We start from the raw sequence: 19,247 nt of genomic DNA, 5'->3' as shown, positions 1-19,247 counted from the left end.
TCGTGGGTCCCGTAGGTGGAGACGGTTAAGCGTTCACCGCAATAATGTCTTGATAGGTCATAACACCTTGAGCTGATCTTGTAGTACCCAGTGACGGGCAACTTTCACGCTTGCTGTGCGACCTAAGCCAGGGAATCGGGGCCTTCCCAGAGACGGGTAAGCATCGCAAGGGCTGTGAACGACCTAAGACAGGGGCTACTTGATTCCCACTGGCATGCAAAAAACAAAAGAGGGGGACTTGTTGGCAGCAGGTCCACCCTGGCCCCTGGAGCCCTACCTCCACTAGTTTGTTCTGCATGCCAGTGTGGCCAGCTCACAAGGCCATGGCGAACTTGCGGTTTTTCTGTTCCTGCTTGTCCGTCTGAGACATATGTGTCCCACGGGAATGCCTTGACCTTTTCTGGTCTGATGGACTTATTGTTAAGGGAGGTTTCAGTACCTGACAATAATAGATGTTGAAACTAAATTTCTCCCCCCTCCCTCCTGCTTTTGGGTATTTTTCCACTTCTGCTGCTTGGGGTATAAAAAAAGGTGTGTTAGCAATAAAGGGTATTGACTCCTGGATGAAGAACCTTGGTGTCCTGTGTGTCTTTTAACCTCGCCGTCCCTCGCCGGACTCGGCTCCCTTGGCCAGACGCGGCACAGGTGGGATGCAGGTGGGATGCCTGTGGGATGCCTGTTGGATGCAGGTGGGATGCAGGTGGGATGCCTGTGGGATGCCTGTGGGATGCAGGTGGGATGCCTGTGGGATGTCTGTGGGATGCAGGTGGGATGCCTGTAGGATGCCTGTGGGATGAATGTGGGTCGCAGGTGGGATGCCTGTAGGATGCAGGTGGGATGCCTGTGGGATGCAGGTGGGATGCAGGTGGGATACCTGTGGGATGCCTCTGGGATGCAGGTGGGATGCCTGTGGGATGCAGGTGGGATGCCTGTGGGATGCAGGTGGGATGCCTGTGGGATGCAGGTGGGATGAAGGTGGGATGCCTGTGGGATGCCTGTGGGATGCAGGTGGGATGCCTGTGGGATGTCTGTGGGATGCAGGTGGGATGCCTGTGGGATGCAGGTGGGATGCCTGTGGGATATCTGTGGGATGCAGGTGGGATACCTGTGGGATGCCTGTAGGATGCAGGTGGGATGCCTGTGGGATGCATGTGGGATGCAGGTAGAGGGCATGCCTGGAGCAGATTCCTGGAAAGAAGCTGTCTTTCAGGTGCGGCTAATCCGACAAGTATAGAAGGAGACTTTTTCGCCGTTTTACAAATATATAGAGTGTGATAATAATCCTCAACACACAATAAAGTCAATTTTATGACTTAGAAACTTCCGGTGTAAATTAGGAACACAGGGCGTAAGCAAAAGTCTAGGCTTTGTGAACATCCAGACTTCACAGGCCAAACGCACGTTTCAGGGGACAGGAATAGATGCCCCGTGTCCTTGCACCCTGTGCTGTCTACCCTGGCTCAGTCCGCCCCACCCCCTCGCCACCGCCTTTGGTCCCTTCTTGGCGCCAGTCTGAGGTGATGGCGTGCTCCCACGCATTTGAAGAGCGATGCGGCCGTGGGAACGCTTCTAGCTAGCTGCGAGGCTCTGTATGGGTCGGCTTCTTGGGTCTGAAATAATGTCCACATATTTAAGTGGTCAGTTGCACTGGAGACTGGCACTCCGCAGACACCGGCTGGGGGCCCTGGCGGCGCTGCGGGGACCTTTCCCGCGAGGTCGCTGTTCCTGGCTTCCCTGGGCGCGATCGTGGCCGTGGGAACTACATTACCCAGAAGCGCTTGCGCCCAGTGGCAGAGTGCTGATCCAATGAAGGTCCAGAGGAGAGGCGGTTCCGTGCAGGGCGTCTCCCTTGGGGGCGGGACTTCCGGCGTTTTCCTGGAGATCTTTTCGGGGGCCTTCGGGCCGGTTCTGTCTGTCTTGTGTGCTGCGCTGGGACCCGAGTGACGCGCGAGAAGGCGCCGGAGGAGGGGCGAGGATCAGGCGCTGCAGCCTGTGACGCCGCTGAGAGCGGCAGCGCGCGGTCGCCGCCCCGGTGCCCCCCCAGGAGAGTAGGATGGAGGCGGCCGCGCCGAGGGGCCCGGCCGGGGTGAGCGGCGCGTCCTCGGCCCCGGCCCGGGTCAGCGCGGGGCGCGGGGACGTGGGGTGCGCGCCGTCACCGCAGGGCGCGGAGCTTGGGGGAGGCCCGCCCCCGCAGGGCAGGCGCAGGAGTCGCGCCCCGTGCGCGGGGCCCGGCCGGGGACAGCCCCGAGCCCGAGACACGGCCGATGGGGTGTGGAAAGCCTGCCCAAGGCTGTTCCGGGAAGAACCGCGGGTGGTGCGCCCCGGAGGCCGAGGGAGAGTCAGCCCCGCCCGAGGCCAGCCGCTGACCGCAGGTCGCCCCTGAACCCAGGCGCAGAGGTGGCCCTCAGCTGGAGGTCAGTTGCCAGGCCTGGCGGGCAGGGGGGCCGGGGAGGCCCGTGCCGGGGGAGCACAGCCGTGCTCAGTCCGCCTGGCTCTGCCTCTCCCAAGGTCCCACGGCGGCACCGACCTCACAGGTAAGTGCAGGGCGCCCCGGTCTTACTGCTCCTGACTTCCACCTACCTTTTCTCTGCCTTCGGGTCTCTTGGACTTCGCCTGCCATTTCCCCAGCCCTGTGTTCACCAAGCTTCGGGTCCCGCATCTGTGTGGCCAGTTACTTGGAGAGTTCCCGTTTAGGACCTCCCAAGGAGGGAGGTGTGGAAGCTTATCCCGGTGCAGATACCAGCACTTGGAACTGCTTGCAGGGGAATGTGTCCCGGGAACTACAGGTCTCCTGCCTTTCTGATGGCAACAAACTCCGGGAGAGGGAGGCAGGAGGCAGAGCCAGGCTTGGAATGACACACTGTTACGTGGAGGCAGTGGGAGGTTGGGTTTAGAGGAGGGAGGTTTTCTACCCAAGTGTTGACGGGTTTTATCTGGTTGCAGAATGGAAAACAGAACGGATGAATGCAGTGACTGTTGGGAGCACCAGAAGAGCAGGCACCAGTGACACCAGAGTCTGGTGTCCCTTCAGAATTGAGGAGCTGGGGAGGAGGGTGGACATGGGGGCAGATGTGTGGGACAAGGATCATGGGTCTGCCAGAGTGAGCTGTTCATGATTTCATCAGTCTCTGTCCTGCCAGGGCAGGTGACCTTTCAAGATGTGGCTGTGTACTTCTCTTGGGAGGAATGGGATCTTCTTGATGAGGCCCAGAGACACCTGCACCTCGAGGTGATGCTGGAGAACTTGGCACTTATATCCTCGCTGGGTAAGTCCCTTGTATCCACTGTTGTGGCCTGGGCTGAACTGCCTTTCTCCTTTTCCTTGGCAGCCGCTCTGTTCTCCTCAGATCTCATCCCCAGTTCCCTGGGCAGGTGCTGGGACTGAGTGCTTGCCTTCTTCCCTCCCCTTATGGCCATAATTCCTGCTGCCCCAGAGCATCATGGACAAGGATCAAGTGAGCCTAACAGATCCCACCTACTTGTCTTCTTCCTGTCTGGTGACTCTCTAGGTCCATGCACGTTCTTTTCCCTTCTTATATCTGACGTTCATCAGTGTCTAGTGTGCCATGAAATATAGTCACTGACATCATCAGTACTTATTTAGCCTGTTTTTACAAGAACTTCCCCCAAGGTGTTATTTATTTATTTGAATTGTGGTGAAATATGTATGATATTTTATCATTTTAACCATTTTTAAGTGTACATTTCATTGGTTTTAAATACTTAAAATTCACATTATTATGTGACTATCGCTACCTTTCTTTCATAGAACTTTTTCATCTTGCAAAGCTAAAACTCTAGTCATTAAGCAATAATTCCCTCCATCTCTTAGCAAGCACCATTCTGCTTTCTTTCTATGAATTTGACCACTCTAAGTGTCTCAGGTGAGTAGAATCATAAAGTATTTGTTCTTGTGTGGTAGCTTTTTCAAGGTCCAAGCCAGAATTTTCTTTGAAGACTGAATAGCATTCCCTTGTATGATGTCCTACATGTTGTTTATCCATCTGTCCACCTGTGTGTACTTGGAGCTACTGTGAATAATGCTTCAATGAACATGAGTCAACAGATACCTTTTCATGTACTTGCTTTTAATTCTGTGGACACATAACCAGAGGTGGAATTGCTGGATCATGTACTAATTCTGTTTTTTAAGGCACAACCGTACTGTTTTTGTTGCATCTACCATCCTCTTTCCTTAGCCTCCCCAGCCACTGGGATTACGGGTGTGTGTTAGCATGCCCAGTTATGCGTCTGACTTTATGGAAGCATGACACTATTTTAATTTCTGTAGCTTTGTGATAAGTTTTGTATGTGAGTCCTCCAACTTTGATCTTCAAGGTTGTTTTACCTTATTTGGTGACTCTTGGTAATCCATGTAAATTTTAGGATTTTTTTTTTCTATTTCTGGGGAAAAAAAGTCATTGGGATTTTGATAGTATTCATTTTGTAGATCACTTTGGGATGATCCAGTTGGCCAATCCATGAACATTCATGTAATGCCTTTCTATTTATTATTATTCTTTATTTTCATTTTAGCAATAACATGTCTTACTTCCTTGGCTAATTAAATTCCTTAGTATTCTACTCCTTTTTAATACTAGGGATCGAATTCAGAGATGCTCTATCCTGAGCTCCATACCTATTTTGAGAGAGTGTCTTAGTTTCTGAGGCTGACCTCAAACTTGGGATCCTCCTGCCCCAGCCTTCCGAGTCACTGGGATTACCGGCATGCACCACTGCATCCAGCATTTTTATTCTTTTTGATGCCATAATAAGCACAATTATTAGTTTCCTTTCCTGCCTTTTTGTTATTAGTACATAGAAATGCAACCAATTTTTGCATGTTGTATTTGTATCCATCTGTTTGCTGAATTTGTTTATTAGCTATAACAGTTTTTTTTAGTGAAATCTTTAGAGGTTTCCACATATATCATCTGTAAACAGAGATCATCTTTTTTTTTCCTATTCTGATCCTTCTTTTTCCATTCTGTTCCTTTTTATTTTTTTTTCCTCTTGCATAATTGCAATGATTGGAACTTCTAGTAATATGGTAATAGAAAGAGGCATACTCCTCTCCTTCTTGCTTTGGGAGGAAAAGTTCTCAGCTTTCACGATCTAGTTTTTTCTTTGTATGACTTTTATAACTTTATAAAATGTTCCTGGTTTGCTGAATGTTTTCCTCATAAAAAGATGTTTCATTTCGTTTAATGCTCTTTGTGTATCAGTTGAGATGCTCATGTGCTTTTTTGCCTCTTTAAAAATTGATTTTCTTACATTGAATCATGATTGCATTACAGGAATAACTTCTGGTTGGTCATGGTGTGTAATCCTTTTTGAATGCTGCAGAATTCAGATATTTGGTGATATTTTGTTGATAATTTTTGCATCAGCTGTCATCAAGAAAACTGATTTGTCTTTGTCGGAATTGGAATCAATAACACTGGCCTTAAAGAATGTGTTTGGAAGTGTTTGCTTCACGTTTTGGGGGAGGGTTAAAAAGAGTTCTTCAGTAAATGGTAGTAGAGTTCACCAGTGAAGCCATCAGGTTCAGAGCTTTTTTTGGTTGGTTTTTGGATATTAGTTTAATCTCCTAAATACTTATGGGACTGTTTAGGTTTTCTGTTTCTTCATTTTTTTAGTCTTGGTAGGTTTTATGTACTTGGGAATTTTTCAGTTCATCTGTTATCCAGTTGTTGTACTACTAATTTTATTGCTTTGTATTTTTGAAGATTGAGAATCCCCTACTTTCATTTCTGATTTTAGTAATTTGACTTCCTTTTTTTCCTCTCATCTAGGTAAAGGTCTGTCAGTTTTGATAGCCTTTCTAAAGAACTACCTTTTTGTTTCATGATTTTATTTGGTTTTTATCTTCACATATTAACTTCTTTTCCTTTTTTTCTTTTTCCTGCTAGCTTTGGCTTTAATTTATTGTTTTTTTTGTTTTTGTTTTGTGTTTATGGTAATGGAGATTAAACCCAGGGTGCTCTACCACTGAACAATGTCCTCAGCAGTTTGAGACAGTGTCTTGCTAAGTCACCGAGGCTGGCCTAAATTTGCAGTCTTCCTGCCTCAGCCTCTTGAGTTGCTGGGATTACACACGTGTGCCATCTCCAGGCTTGTGCTTCTTTTTGAAGTTCCTTAAGATGTCAAAGTAGGCTGATAAGTAGAGATCTTTCTTCTTTTTTAATATAAGTGGTTATGCCGTATGTTTTCCCCTTGTTACTATTTTTGTTGCATCCCATAAATTTGCGTATATTATGTTTTTATTTCCTATTTCTTCTCTGTTGCATTGGCTTAAGATCTAAGATCATGTTGTTTAATTTCTACACATTTGTAAATTTTCCAGTTTTCCTTCTGTTGTTTCCAGCTTCGTCCCATTGGATTGGAGAATATTCTTTGTATGATGCCCTCTGTCTGTTTAAATCTAGCAGGCTTAGTTTACCTCCTAACCCAGTCTGTCCTGGGGAATGCCTTGGGTGCCCTTGAGAAGTGTGTTCCTTCTTGTTGGGCAGAGTACTTCTGTGTGGTTGTTGGGTCTAGTTGGGTTATTGGGCTGTTCAGGTCCTCATTTCTTTCTTCCCTGGTTAGTCTGTTGTTGAGATTTGGGTGTAAATGTTTCCAACTGTTGTTGTAAAACTGTATATTATTGTAAAACTATCTTCCTCCCTTCAGTTTTTATTTTTTACTTTATGTATATGTGGTGCTGAGGATTGAACCCAGGGCCTCACACAGCCAGCTGCCACTGAGCCACAACCCCAGTCCCTCTCCCTTCAGTTTTGATGTCTGTTGTCTTTTGCTCAGAAAGTCTCATCTACTTATATTTAGAATAATCACTGACAAGAGGGACTGGCTTTGTCATTTTGCCATTTGTTCTCTATAGACCTCACAGCTTTTTTGTCTCCAGTTTCCTACATTGATTTTGTGTTCAGATGATTTTTATAGTAAACTTTAATTCCTTGTCTTTTCTTTTATGTACGTCTATGGCTATTTATTTATCTGTGTGTAGTTACCATGGAGATTGCATTTAACATTGTAGTACAGTATTTGAATTTATACCACGTAACTTCCTTACTTTTCCTGTGTTCGGCCACTTGCTGAATGGTTCTGGGCCTGCGTTAGCTGCTCACATGTCCTGTTCTTCCTTTATCCTCCCGGTCCCATGCAGTTCCTCACCTGGGGTTAGTGAAAGAGCCTCCATGCTTCCCAGGATGTTCGTGACCCAGTCTTAGCAGGATGGGTTCAGCGAGGGCCTGGACAAAGGGAAGGGATGGCATTGGGGTTACACACAGGTCATGCTAGGAGCCAGCCTGTTCAGCCCTTGTCTTTATGTCATTGCTTGTGGCAGCTTGCTTTTACCTTCCCTTGTATATTCTTGACATTTTGCCATCTTTTCCTTTCTACAATCCAGCCCAGTGCAGATCCCTTTGTCTCTGGACTCACACTGCCTCCTGAGTGTCTTCTGATGTTGTGGTCTGAGGTGTACATGTATCCTTTAACAGAGCCTGAACCAGTTACTGTTCCAGTCCAGTTCTTCTGGGTCTAGAGGTCCCTTCATAGCACCACATGTCACCAGCAGGTATGGTCCTGCTAGGAGTCATTGACAAAGGGATGAGGTATAAAACATGTCTCTCACCCTAAGTGCTCAGCTGGTAAGGCCTATTCCACTGGGGGACCTTGGGGTCCAGGAATGCAGAGCAGCTGCTTCCGCAGCCTGAAAACAGTTGCATAGACTGGTTCTTTGCTTGTTGGATGAACATTGGTGATTCATGGCCACATCCTAATTAAGGCAGCATGTCCTTCACCATTCCTCCTCTGATGTCTGCTTTCAGGTTGTTTGCATGGAGTAGAGCAAGAGGAAGCACCTTCTGAACCAAGCGTTTCTGAAGGATTGTCACGTCTCATGACTCCCAAAGAGGGGTCGTCATCCCAGAATGCCTGCTCCTGTGAAATATGTGGCCTGGTCTTGAGAAGCATTTTGCAGTTGGCTCAGCACCACAGAACAACACATCCTGGGCAGAAGCCACGCACATGTGGAAGACAGTTCTATTTTGCTGCAAATCTTCAACAGCATCAGAGGCAGCACATTAAAGAGCTTCCCTTCAGAGGTGACACTGACAGAAACTTGTTTATAAAGAGCTGCATGATCCATGTGTCAGGGAAGCCTTATACTTGCAAAGAGGTGGGGAAGGGTTTTCTGGCCAGCATGGGATTTCCCCGTCAACAGGCCACTCACACAGGGGAGAAACCAAATGCCAGTTACAAGTGTGGGGTGGCCTTTCACAATGGAAAAAGTCTTCACCACTGGGGGGAATGCAAGAAAGCTCTTAGCCACACAGATACACTCGTTCAGTACCAGAGGGCACTCACAAGTGAAGGGCTTTTTGAGTGCAGCAAGTGTGGGAAAGCCTGTACTCGGAGATGTAATCTCATTCAGCACCAGAAAGTCCACAGTGAAGAGAGGCCTTATGAGTGCAGTGAATGTGGGAAGTTCTTCACCTACTACTCGAGCTTCGTCATCCACCAGCGAGTGCATACTGGAGAGAGGCCTTATGAGTGCAGTGAGTGTGGGAAGGCCTTCAGTCAGATCTACAGCCTCAACAGCCATAGGAAAGTCCACACGGGAGAGAGGCCTTATGAGTGTGGGGAATGTGGGAAATCCTTCAGCCAGAGGTCCAACCTCATTCAACATCAAAGAGTTCACACGGGAGAAAGACCTTATGAGTGCAGTGAGTGTGGGAAATCCTTTAGCCAAAACTTCAGCCTCATTTACCACCAGAGAGTTCACACTGGAGAAAGGCCTCATGAGTGCAGTGAGTGTGGGAAATCCTTTAGCCGAAGTTCCAGCCTCATTCACCACCGGAGGCTTCACACTGGAGAGAGGCCCTATGAGTGCAGTGATTGTGGGAAATCCTTTAAGCAAAGCTCCAGCCTCAGTTCACATCGGAAAGTCCATGCAGGAGAAAGGCCCTATGTATGTGAGGAGTGTGGGAAACCCTTCAGCCACAGCTCCAACCTTAGGAACCATCAGAGGGTCCACACTGGAGAAAGGCCTATTGAGTGCAGTGAGTGTGGGAAATCCTTTAGCTGCAAATCTAACCTCATTAAACACCTGAGGGTCCACACTGGAGAAAGGCCTTATAAATGTAGTGAATGTGGGAAGTCTTTCAGCCAAAGCTCCAGCCTCATTCAACACCAGAGAATTCACACTGGAAAAAGGCCTTATCAGTGCAGTGAATGTGGGAAATCCTTTGGCTGCAAATCTGTCCTTGTTCAACACCAGAGAGTTCACAGTGGAGAAAGGTCTTAGCTATATAGGGAATGTGCACTTTTTATTTAGTGGAATCATTGGAGGAGAGCACCTGTAAGAGCAGCCTACCTGGATTGAAGCCCAGCAACTGAAGGTGCATGGCAGAGAGATTCCCTTCAGTTCAGGTTTGTGGAAGCTCCAAGGATCTGTGTTACAGTTCCTAGCATCCATAACCCTTGCAGTTTAGGTTACTGACAGTTTCTGAGACAGAAGCCATTTCACTGCCACTTGCTAAGTCCAGCTGTGTCAGTCACCACGCCACCATGTTCAGGGACGCTGATCTGTGTTCTCCCATTGCTGGAGGTAATGAGTAGTCTGAGCCCACATTCCCTTCTTCAAAAAGATGGGGCATGAACCTGACCCAGTTTTGTACTGGAGATCCTGATAGAAGTAAATTCTTTCAGGGACACATTTCTTGTGACGATGTTGGGGTTTTTTGTTTGGGTGGTTGGTTGGGTTTTTTTCCACAGCCTCTAAGACACTAACCTGGGAACTACTTGCCTCACATTTGTTTTGTTTTGAGGGCTGTTATTGTCTGAAGCACCTGTAATCTTGGGATTCTGTTCACTCTGTGAGATGGCTTAAAAACAGGATTGGTCCCAGCCAGCATTAAACAGCTGTGGTGTGTGGGGGTGGCACAGGGAGGTCACATAATTCCAAGCCTTAGAGACATTGGTTTAATGGAAGAATGCGACTCTCTTCCCAGTTTTGTCCTAATATGAATTGTTGCCCGAGGCCCCCTAGGAGCTGTAGGGCCTTCTGGTCCTATGTGGTGGAGTATATGCAGGATGTTTTGTGGGCTGGGGACACCTCGAGGCAGGAAGTTCTGACAACTCCCAGTGCTGCCCGGAGCAGCGTGAACTGTGGCACAGGACATCACGTGATGCCTAGCACCGTGTCGGCCGACTGAGAGAGTCGAGTGCCTGATCCCCGTCATTCTGTGGGCTTGTGCCTGGGGAAACTGATTGGGACAGAAACACTGGGTTCATAGGACTTGGAGGAGATCGCAGCAAACTAGATTCTAGTGATGGTGCGGGTTTGAGGTGTGCACAGAATCTCACGGTCTCCAGGGATGTGCACCTTCGGATCTGTGGTCATTGTCAGGGGGAAAAAAAAAAAGTTCTGTGTATTCCACTCAGGTAGCCTTTCTGGAATGTTCCCTGAAGGCCAGGAAAACAAGCATGGCGGGAGGGGAGATCCCCACTCTAGCAAGGTGGCTTTGTGACCAGCCACCATCCTGTGTAGAAGTGAACGTCACCGGTCACTAATACTTTCTGCCACTGAGGCAAGGTTGTCCCCATAAGGTCACCAAGAAGGAGGTGGAGTTCGTGTGGGGTTACCAGACCTCACACTGAACCACTAGGCTCACTGCAGTCATCACGTGAACGCTCTGCACCCTGACCTACCTCATGCCCTTCGTTGGCCCGGGCCATCCCTGGCCGCCAGGCCACCTTTACTCTGTCTTCCCCGATGGCTTAGATTGTGTTAGCAGGACGTGGATGACTTGATTCACAAAATGTTTATTTTTCTAGTTTCATTCATGATTATTATTTTGAGATTCTTCTGCTGTGTGAGCTGTTCATTTTTATTGCATTTGGCCATTCCTTTAGGTTGTTTCTGGGTTCTGGCTAATGCCAAAACAGTGAAGCTGCTACAGCATGTGCACTTGTTTACATATTTATGTCAGCTACTTTGGGGTCAGTGACTCAGGTGCAAAGCTGAGACACAGGGCAGGCGACAGTCAGCTTGTTAAGAAACCACCAGGCTGTGAGCGGGGGCCTGTGGGGCTGTGGGGACTTCGGTTCTTCCACATCCTTGCCAATACTCAGTGTGGTCCTTGGGATTTACTACATCCATAGGTGTGTAGTTTTAACTGCTTTTCCTTAAGCATTCATAACGCTGGACCCTTTTTCATGAATTTGTGACCCGTATGTATTCTTTGGTAAGATTCTGTTCATAGAGGAACAGGGAAGTGGTAGCAAGGGGCAGGTTTTAAAGCTTGTTTTAAAAACTGTAATGCATGTATAAGTGACAAAGCATAAACATTTGGAATGTGTTTGGACGTTTTGCTGTTTATACCTGAAATTTTAAAAATCCATTGAAGGGCTGGGGTTGTGGCTCAAGCGGTAGCGTGCTTGCCTGGCATGTGTGTGTGGGGCGCTGGATTCGATCCTCAACACCACATAAAAAATAAAGTCATTGTATCCACCTAAAACTAAGAAAAATAAATATTTTTTAAAATCTGTTGAAAGCAAAATGTGTGATACTGGCAGTGATTCAGTTAGGTTGTTTGTAATTCAATCCGTTCTTGAAAAGAAAATCATAAACTTAAGCCAGGTGGATGGACGCCTGTCATCCCATCAACTCGGAGGCTAAGGCAGGAGGATTGCAAGTTCAAGGCCAGCCTCAGCAACTTAGTGAGACCCTGTCTCAAATAAAAGAAACTGGGGTTGTAGTTTAGGAGTAGAGTGCCCCTGGGTTCAATCCCCAGGAAAGAAAGGAAGGAAGGAAATCAAACTTTGAAGGTATTTTTCTCACAAAGGATTGGAAAGAGTGATCTAAGTTGCAGTCAGATGGGATTGAGTTGCTTGGAGTGCTGTTACATAGTGGGTGTAATTGTATACTGCATATTCAAAGCTAGAAAAAGGGATTTTGAAAGATTTCATCAAAAAATGGTAAATGATGGCTGGGGCACGGTAGCACACACTTCAGAGTGTGCTTCAGAGGCAGGAGGATTGCCAGTTCAAAGTCAGCCTTAGCAAAAGCAAGGCCCTAAGCAACTCAGCAAGACCCTGTCTCTAAATAAAATATAAAAAGAGCTGAGGATGTGGCTCAGGGGTTAAGCACTCCTGGGTTCAATCCCCAGTACCCCCCTAAAAAAAAATGTTGTGATAAATGAAGTCATTATGATTCCACATGTATACATTTATTGAAATATCCCACAGCATCCCATGAAGATGTACAATTTTGTGTTTTTTACATCAGTTTAAAGTAAATAAAGGGTTTTTAAAGAATGTTATTAATATATTAATTAGATTTATTTGGAGTCAAAAGTCCATTCTTATATGAGTCCTGGAATTTTGTTTTGTTTTTGTTGACTGAAGAGCCTTAAAATAATCTAACAATTCAGTCTGAGGTTCTGTAAAGTGATGAGAATTTCCATAAATTTGGAACACTCAGAGGGGGCATGTTTATAAAGCACTATGCCCTTGACTGTACGAGCACATTTACAAACAATACCAGCCCCTAGGTCCCGTGGCTGCCAGTGTGTATACATTAGGATTTATTGATAACCGCATCGCAGCTGCCCCTACCTTATATCGGTACATTCTGTGATCCCGGAAAATCAATAGCCTAAGTATGTGGGGGAGAAACATTGCTCCCTGTTGTCACGTGACCTGGTGGAGCAGAGGGTGGGGGCTGTGTGAAGCCTCTTGCAAGCCCTTGGCCCCTTCCTGAGGGAGGGCACTTCTGATCCGCAGGTCTCCTGAAGCAGCCCCCCAGCACGTGGGCCGTGGACATTCACTTCCAACTTAAATTCCGAAGGCCCAGCATCAAACCCAGAAGCACCCAGTAAAGAAGCAGCTGATCGAGGTCACAAGCAGGGCTCTTTAGGTGACTCTGCTTCTCTTCTGCCCAGGACAGGCCAGGGTCCCATGGATCACGTTGTACCAAAGAGCCTGGGTCTTGAAAACCACCCTCATTCTGGGTGGAGGTGCATGTCTGAGATCCCAGTGACTCGGGAGGCTGAGGCAGGAGGGTGGCAAGTTCCAGGCACCTCAGGCAACTTTGCAAGGCCCTAAGCAACTGAGACCCTGTCTCAAAATAAAAAGGGCTGGGGATGTGACTCGATGCTTAAGCACCACTGGGTTCCATCCCCAGTAAAGTTGGGGAGGGGTGTGGAGTCAGTCCCAGCATAGACTACAGAGATGGGATTGTGACAGTATTTTTTTTTTTAATTTGTAGGTCCTAGCTAGGCGTTGTGCACACGCCTGTGATCCCATCAACCCACCGGCTGAGGCAGGAGGATTCCAAGTTCAAAGCCAGCCTCAGCAACTTAGCAAGACCCTGTCTCAAAGTTTTAAAAAATGCATTTAAAGGGGGCTGGGGATGTAGTTCAGTGTTAAAGCATGCCAATCCCCAGAACCTCAAAAATCGATGAATACAGTACTTGTAGGTCCTGACAGCACTTCCAGTCGGCCGGAAGGATGAGTGTGTGAGTGATAACGGAGAGCGATCCTGAGCTGCGTCCTACCAAATTAACCCAGAGCGGCCCTTGGGAGCCTCAGCAGTTAAACCTTGACCGAAACGCAATGGGTACAATAGGAGTCTTGTCGCAACCCCTTGCCCGCAAGGAAGACGCAACTCAGGAATCTTCTTTCAGCAGTTTATTCAGGCCCTTGATATTTCTTCTTCTTCCCCTCGGATGCCCCTCCCAGCCTTAATAAAGCATCTCAAGCCCCAATGCGAAGCTGCCACGTGGAGCTTTCTCATAGGGTGGTGAAAAACCATGTGCCAACTCTCCCAAATAAGGAGTTGTTTGTCACAGACCACAGCGGAGCCAGCGCCATCTTGTAATGGCGACCATAGTCTGCAGAAACGGCAGAAGCGGCTCACCACAGTTCCCCCTTTCTGTTTTCTTAAAACAATACAGGCGAGAGTAGAGGTCCTATCCCACTGTGCAGAAGTGGCTGCATAGTATGGCTCAGTCCTAAGGAGGGCCCTTCCCCAGATCTGAGGCCATATCAGCCGACGCCTTTTTTCGTGGGGCGGGGCGTGGACGCGTCTAACCCGCATGCAATAGGACATGCTCTCCTTGAGGTCCACTTCAAGGATCACTCAAGTGCAGTGCCTTGCCTCGCATCCTGTATCGTGACGATGGTGGACGAAGGGGGATAGCTGAGGCTGAACTGTGGCTGTTTATAACGACAAACAAGTTGACAGCACCCTGAAAGAAAGGCACGGACTTTAAGGCGATAGAAAAGCACTAGTGTGGAAACCCATCTGCGTGCAATGGCAGTAAGACCGGCAGAGTGCAAGGGCTTTCCAACACTAAGAGTATAACAAGGAAAGTCATGTCGATCCCAGTGCAATGTTATAATAACTTGGGGTGTAACAACCATGTCAAAGGTTTACTGTTTAAGATGCGCAAGCCAGACTTGAGGTGAGTTGCCATTTTCTAAAGCTGCAAGAGCTTGTATGATCATAGCCTTATCGTGAGCACTGCGGGCCTTAAGGCGACAGAGAAACCACAAACAGAGGAACATACCAAAGCAACACATTGCACCAAAAATGCCTACCCCCACCCACTCTTTGAAGAAGGAAAAAGCAGAAGATATCCAATCGGTGAATTGACCCAAAGTCACGGGATCGACACGGGTACTGTTCAAGACAGCTATCTGGGTTAGTTGAGACTGGATCATGTTTTCTGCTTCCATGGACCAGGTTCCGGATGGATACTCCCCGATGATGTGGGAGGCATTTCTGGAATCATAAAATCTGACAGAGGTTATACATAAATGTGCACGTTGGTCAACACAACCCAAATGTACTAGGTCAGACAATTCCTCAACTTGAGCTTGAAGCAGATCTATCCTTTGATTAGCAGCCAGAATCCCAGATAAAATGTGTTGATTAATTCTACTTTGAGATTCAAGTATGGTGGATGTTTGTTGAATAACCTGATTAATAGTGGCAGCAGTTTGTACCTGGCTGGCTATGGCTACTCCAGCTATAACTGCTGCAGCAGCAGATACCGCCACAGCTGTCACTATGGCTGCCGTAATTCCAAAATCTCTACGGGCTCTAATCAGTTCAACAATAGGAAATGACTCTGGATCTGCAGTAACCGGGATCGGGACAAAGGTTGGAAATTTCATAACCATTGCCGTAGTCCAGGAGCCATTCCAACACTCAGACAAATAACAGGTAATATTAGAACAATTAAGCATCCCCTGTGATGTAACATTAGCCAAAAGAAACAGGAACGGAGATTGGAGACAAACTGCTGCGGAGGGTAATGTAGCATTAAACAATTGTGAATTATTTGCAGAAATTTTAAGCCTCCTACCTCGCTCCGAGTCTTGGGTACTGCCAGAAACATTAAACAGCCAACTTTGGACTCCTAATATTTCCCTGGGGAAACACAAGCGCGGACTAGACTAGCCCAATCTGAGGGAGTCATGCAAAATCTAGTAAGTCCCTCCACCTGAGTGAGAGTGAAAGCGGCATCTATGCCATAAGTGCGGACAGATTCTGCCAAGGTTTTAATTATCTTAAAGTCTAAAGGCTCATGATATCTTCCCCTGTTATTGTCCTGAAATACAGGGTATGCAAGTCCCATATCTGTATTAACTGTCCTCCAAACTTGTGCATGAAAAGATCTCCCGGAACCTTGGCTCCCCCCCACATACGGAGGTGGGGCAATCGGCACCATATCTTCTTCTAGATATTCTACCTCCTCCTCCTCAGAGTTTTGTTGACTGGTGTTAACTCCCTTCCCCTTCTTACAGTAGGCCTGCGTGCCCTGTGTCTCCTTTTTCTTCTTTTTCATTTTTATCTTATGTAGTTGTTGTAACAATATATCAAGGTCCTCAGAACTCTCTGAGTCGCTTGTGTTCTCAGGCGTTTTTAATTCGGTCAAGTCTGGGTAGAGCCTTCTCCTATTTTTATCTTCAGGCTCTTTTGCCTTCTCACTACTGTTACTTTTAATACTCTCTGCCACTTCACTACATGATCCTTCAGATTTTTCCTCATGCAGCTGCTCAAGAATAGCTTGACCCTCACTTACAGCTTCCTGGCATTTACCATCTGTTATACATCCTCTAACTAACTTCCAAAGTGGTATAATGCCACCCTGCAAGGTACCTTGCTCATGAGCGAAATCTAGATCTTTCCCTAATTTGTCCCAGCTGGGAACCGTAAGACTCCCTGAAAAAGCAAACCAAGGAGCCGCTATATCAGCTTCTCTTAAAAACATCTGCAAAGTACTCTGCTTTATCTTAAGTCCTTTTGAATGTAACAACCCATCTAGGGCCAACAAAATTGGGCTTGAAGAAGCAACGCCCATAATGTTTTTAGAGCTATAAAGAAAGTGAAAGTACAAAAGTCCCCGCTCTCTTCCTTTTACAGGGGAGCGTCCCTGTCGTCACAACAACAAAAGAAGCACAAAAAACAAAAGCGAAATGACACAACAACAAAAGAAACACAGAAAACAAAAGCGAAAGTACACAGTGCAGCTGCAATAAAATGTAATGCTCTCTCTTTCTTTACAGAGGAGCTGCCCCGCTTTGGTCGCGGATCCCACTTACCTGGGACTAACCCCGCTTTGATCGCGGATCCCACTTATTGGGACTAACCCCGCTTTGGTCGCAGATCCCACTTACCTGGGACTAACCGGTGCACCACCCCTGACTGCTGAAAGTTCTGGTTCCCGGGTCTCGGCACCACTTGTCGCGACCCCTTGCCCGCAAGGAAGACGCAACTCAGGAATCTTCTTTCAGCAGTTTATTCAGGCCCTTGATATTTCTTCTTCTTCCCCTCGGATGCCCCTCCCAGCCTTAATAAAGCATCTCAAGCCCCAATGCAAAGCTGCCACATGGAGCTTTCTCATAGGGTGGTGAAAAACCATGCGCCAACTCTCCCAAATAAGGAGTTGTTTGTCACAGACCACAGCGGAGCCAGCGCCATCTTGTAATGGCGACCATAGTCTGCAGAAACAGCAAAAGTGGCTCACCACAGAGTCTTACACTTTTTATTTATTTTTTTTAAGTTTCCAGATTTGAAAAGATTAGTTGAAAATGCTTTTTCTGGTTTCTTAGCATCATTAAAGTTCTCACGGCTTCTGTTTATTTATTTATTTATTTTTTGGACTGGGGCTGGAATCCTGGCTCCACCACCGAGCTACAGCCCCAGCCCTTTCTGTTGACCGAAAAGCCTTAAAATAATCCAATTTCTCATAATTTTTCTCTTACCAGCCAGCGTTTACTCAGTGACTGATATCCTTGGGGGAAAGCAACATTAAAACAATGATCTGAAGTATAATATCTATTATCCGCAAATCCAAAGAAGGAAATTAAAATCAGTAAAGGAGAAAATATTTTTAACAACTTCAAAATTTAAAAACAAAATAAATTTATACAAGGGAGTGTTTGGAAGAAATGGGATGGGGAATGGCTCCAGGAGTGAACAAAACACTCTCCTACACCAAAGCGGAAAAGGGAAGGGAAACAGACACCCCAACTAAGGAAGGCCGCTGAAGCATTGGGGTCAGGCCGCCCGCGCAGTCTGCAGACCCGGCGACTGGCCGGCGCCGCCCTGGAAGAGGCTCCAGGAGGAGGTTGCAAGGCGTCGGCCCAGGGATGCGCCCAGCGAGGCCGCGCGAGCTGCGGCTCAGGGAGGCCCTCGCGGGTCAGACGCGAGGCACCTGCCCTCCCCTGCCTCCAACACCACCAAGCTAGTGGCATCTGGGGACCCGATGGGAGGCGGGGGTCCCCAGGAGGCCGTCAGCGCTGCGCAGAGTCTAACCGTGTCCTTAATGTCCTTCAAATGAGAAACCGTGTCCCCCGAGTCCGGCAGAAGGCCCCATTGCCTCCAAAAGGCACCCCCGATGCAGGGCCCACGTCCTTCCCGTCCCGCGGGTCGCGGTCCTGCTCGGCCTCCGCCGAGGGCTCGAGGGTCCAGGCGAAGGCGGCCGGCCCGCTTTCCTGGTGGCGCCGAGGCGACACCGCCTGCCTCTCCCGGCTCCTGGGACCCCGAATCCTGCCCAGGAGACGTCGGGAGGCCACGGTGGCCTCGGTGGCTGCGGCCGGCCTCGGGGCCTCCAGGGGAGGGAGACCCGCGCCCGCCCCGACGGCCGCCCCCTCTCGCCCCGCGCGCTGGCCCCGGTGGGCGGCCCCCGCTGCCCCTGCCCCTGCCCACTGCCCGCCGCCCCCGCCCCTGCCCACCGCCCCTGCCCGCCGCCCGCCGCCCCCTGCCCGCCGCCCGCCGCCCGCCGCCCCCTGCCCGCCGCCCGCCGCCCACCGCCCGCCGCCCCCGCCCGCCGCCCGCCGCCCCTGCCCCCGCCCCCACCCGCCGCCCGCCGCCCCTGCCCCCGCCCCCACCCACCGCCTGCCGCCCGCCGCCCACCGCCCCCGCCCGCCGCCCACCGCCCACCGCCCCCCTGCCCGCCTCCCACCGCCCACCGCCCCTGCCCGCCGCCCGCCGCCCCCGCCCCTGCCCGCCGCCCGCCGCCCACCGCCCCTGCCCGCTGCCCGCCGCCCGCCTCCCACTGCCCACCGCCCCTGCCCCTGCCCGCCGCCCACCGCCCACCGCCCCTGCCCGCCGCCCGCCGCCCGCCACCCGCCTCCCACCGCCCGCCGCCCGCCGCCCGCCGCCCCGCCCCTGCCCGCCGCCCCGCCCCTGCCCACCGCCCGCTGCCCGCCGCCCCGCCCCTGCCCGCTGCCCGCCGCCCACCGCCCCTTCCCCTGCCCGCTGCCCGCCGCACGCCGCCCGCCTCCCACTGCCCACCGCCCCTGCCCGCTGCCCGCTGCCCGCCGCACGCCGCCCGCCGCCCCTGCCCCTGCCCGCCGCCCGCCGCCCGCCACCCGCCACCCGCCTCCCACTGCCCACCGCCCCTGCCCCTGCCCACCGCCCGCTGCCCACCGCCCCTTCCCCTGCCCGCTGCCCGCCGCCCGCCTCCCACTGCCCACCGCCCCTGCCCGCTGCCCGCCGCACGCCGCCCGCCGCCCCTGCCCCTGCCCGCCGCCCCCGCCCCTGCCCGCCGCCCACTGCCCCCGCCCCTGCCCCTGCCCGCCGCCCGCTGCCCTTCGGCGAACCTGGGCTGGCGCTTGGCCCCCGGGCGCCTGGGAGGTCTTTTCCGCAGCCGAAGTCCAGGCACCACCGGCCAGGGCCGAGCTGAGGTCCCACCCGGAGGGACCTCCCCAGCTCCTGCCCAGTGACA

General features: G+C 50.1%; 1 protein-coding gene across 10 annotated transcripts; it reads left to right on the top strand.

Annotated features, from left to right (window-relative positions):
• Window positions 1-1,859: 1,859 nt before the first annotated feature.
• On the top strand, window positions 1,860-11,564 carry LOC124084058 (zinc finger protein 211). 10 transcript variants are annotated; one of them, XM_046430961.2, is made up of 4 exons: window positions 1,860-2,086; window positions 2,944-3,014; window positions 3,146-3,266; window positions 7,830-11,564. In XM_046430961.2, exons 2-4 carry the CDS (start codon window positions 2,961-2,963, stop codon window positions 9,305-9,307), a joined length of 1,653 nt encoding a protein of 550 aa, XP_046286917.1. In that variant the 5' UTR covers window positions 1,860-2,086; window positions 2,944-2,960; the 3' UTR covers window positions 9,308-11,564. The 10 variants fall into 10 exon arrangements, with proteins under 10 accessions (XP_046286917.1, XP_046286919.1, XP_058430727.1 ...); XM_046430962.2 differs by lacking the exon at window positions 1,860-2,086 and adding an exon at window positions 2,140-2,534; XM_058574746.1 differs by lacking the exon at window positions 1,860-2,086 and adding an exon at window positions 7,500-7,576 and having other exon boundaries at window positions 2,140-3,014; window positions 3,141-3,266.
• The last annotated feature ends 7,683 nt before the right edge of the window (window positions 11,565-19,247 follow it).

Source organism: Marmota monax, unplaced genomic scaffold (genome assembly GCF_021218885.2).
Source record: "Marmota monax isolate L192 unplaced genomic scaffold, Marmota_monax_Labrador192_F-V1.1 WCK01_AAM20220418_F8-fsc00215, whole genome shotgun sequence".
NCBI lineage: Eukaryota > Metazoa > Chordata > Mammalia > Rodentia > Sciuridae > Marmota > Marmota monax.
The sequence above is the reverse complement of the archived record's forward strand: the minus strand, read 5'-3'. Positions and strand labels throughout refer to the sequence as shown.

What these genes read in the sequence shown, in the direction of transcription:
- LOC124084058 (XM_046430961.2), top strand. Translation starts at nt 2,961, where the DNA reads ATGAATGCAGTGACTGTTGGGAGCACCAGAAGAGCAGGCACCAGTGAC. An exon ending in CAGGCACCAGTGACACCAGA is followed by an intron (nt 3,015 to 3,145) that starts GTCTGGTGTCCC and finishes CTGCCAGGGCAG; the next exon opens with GTGACCTTTCAAGATGTGGC. An exon ending in GGCACTTATATCCTCGCTGG is followed by an intron (nt 3,267 to 7,829) that starts GTAAGTCCCTTG and finishes GTCTGCTTTCAG; the next exon opens with GTTGTTTGCATGGAGTAGAG.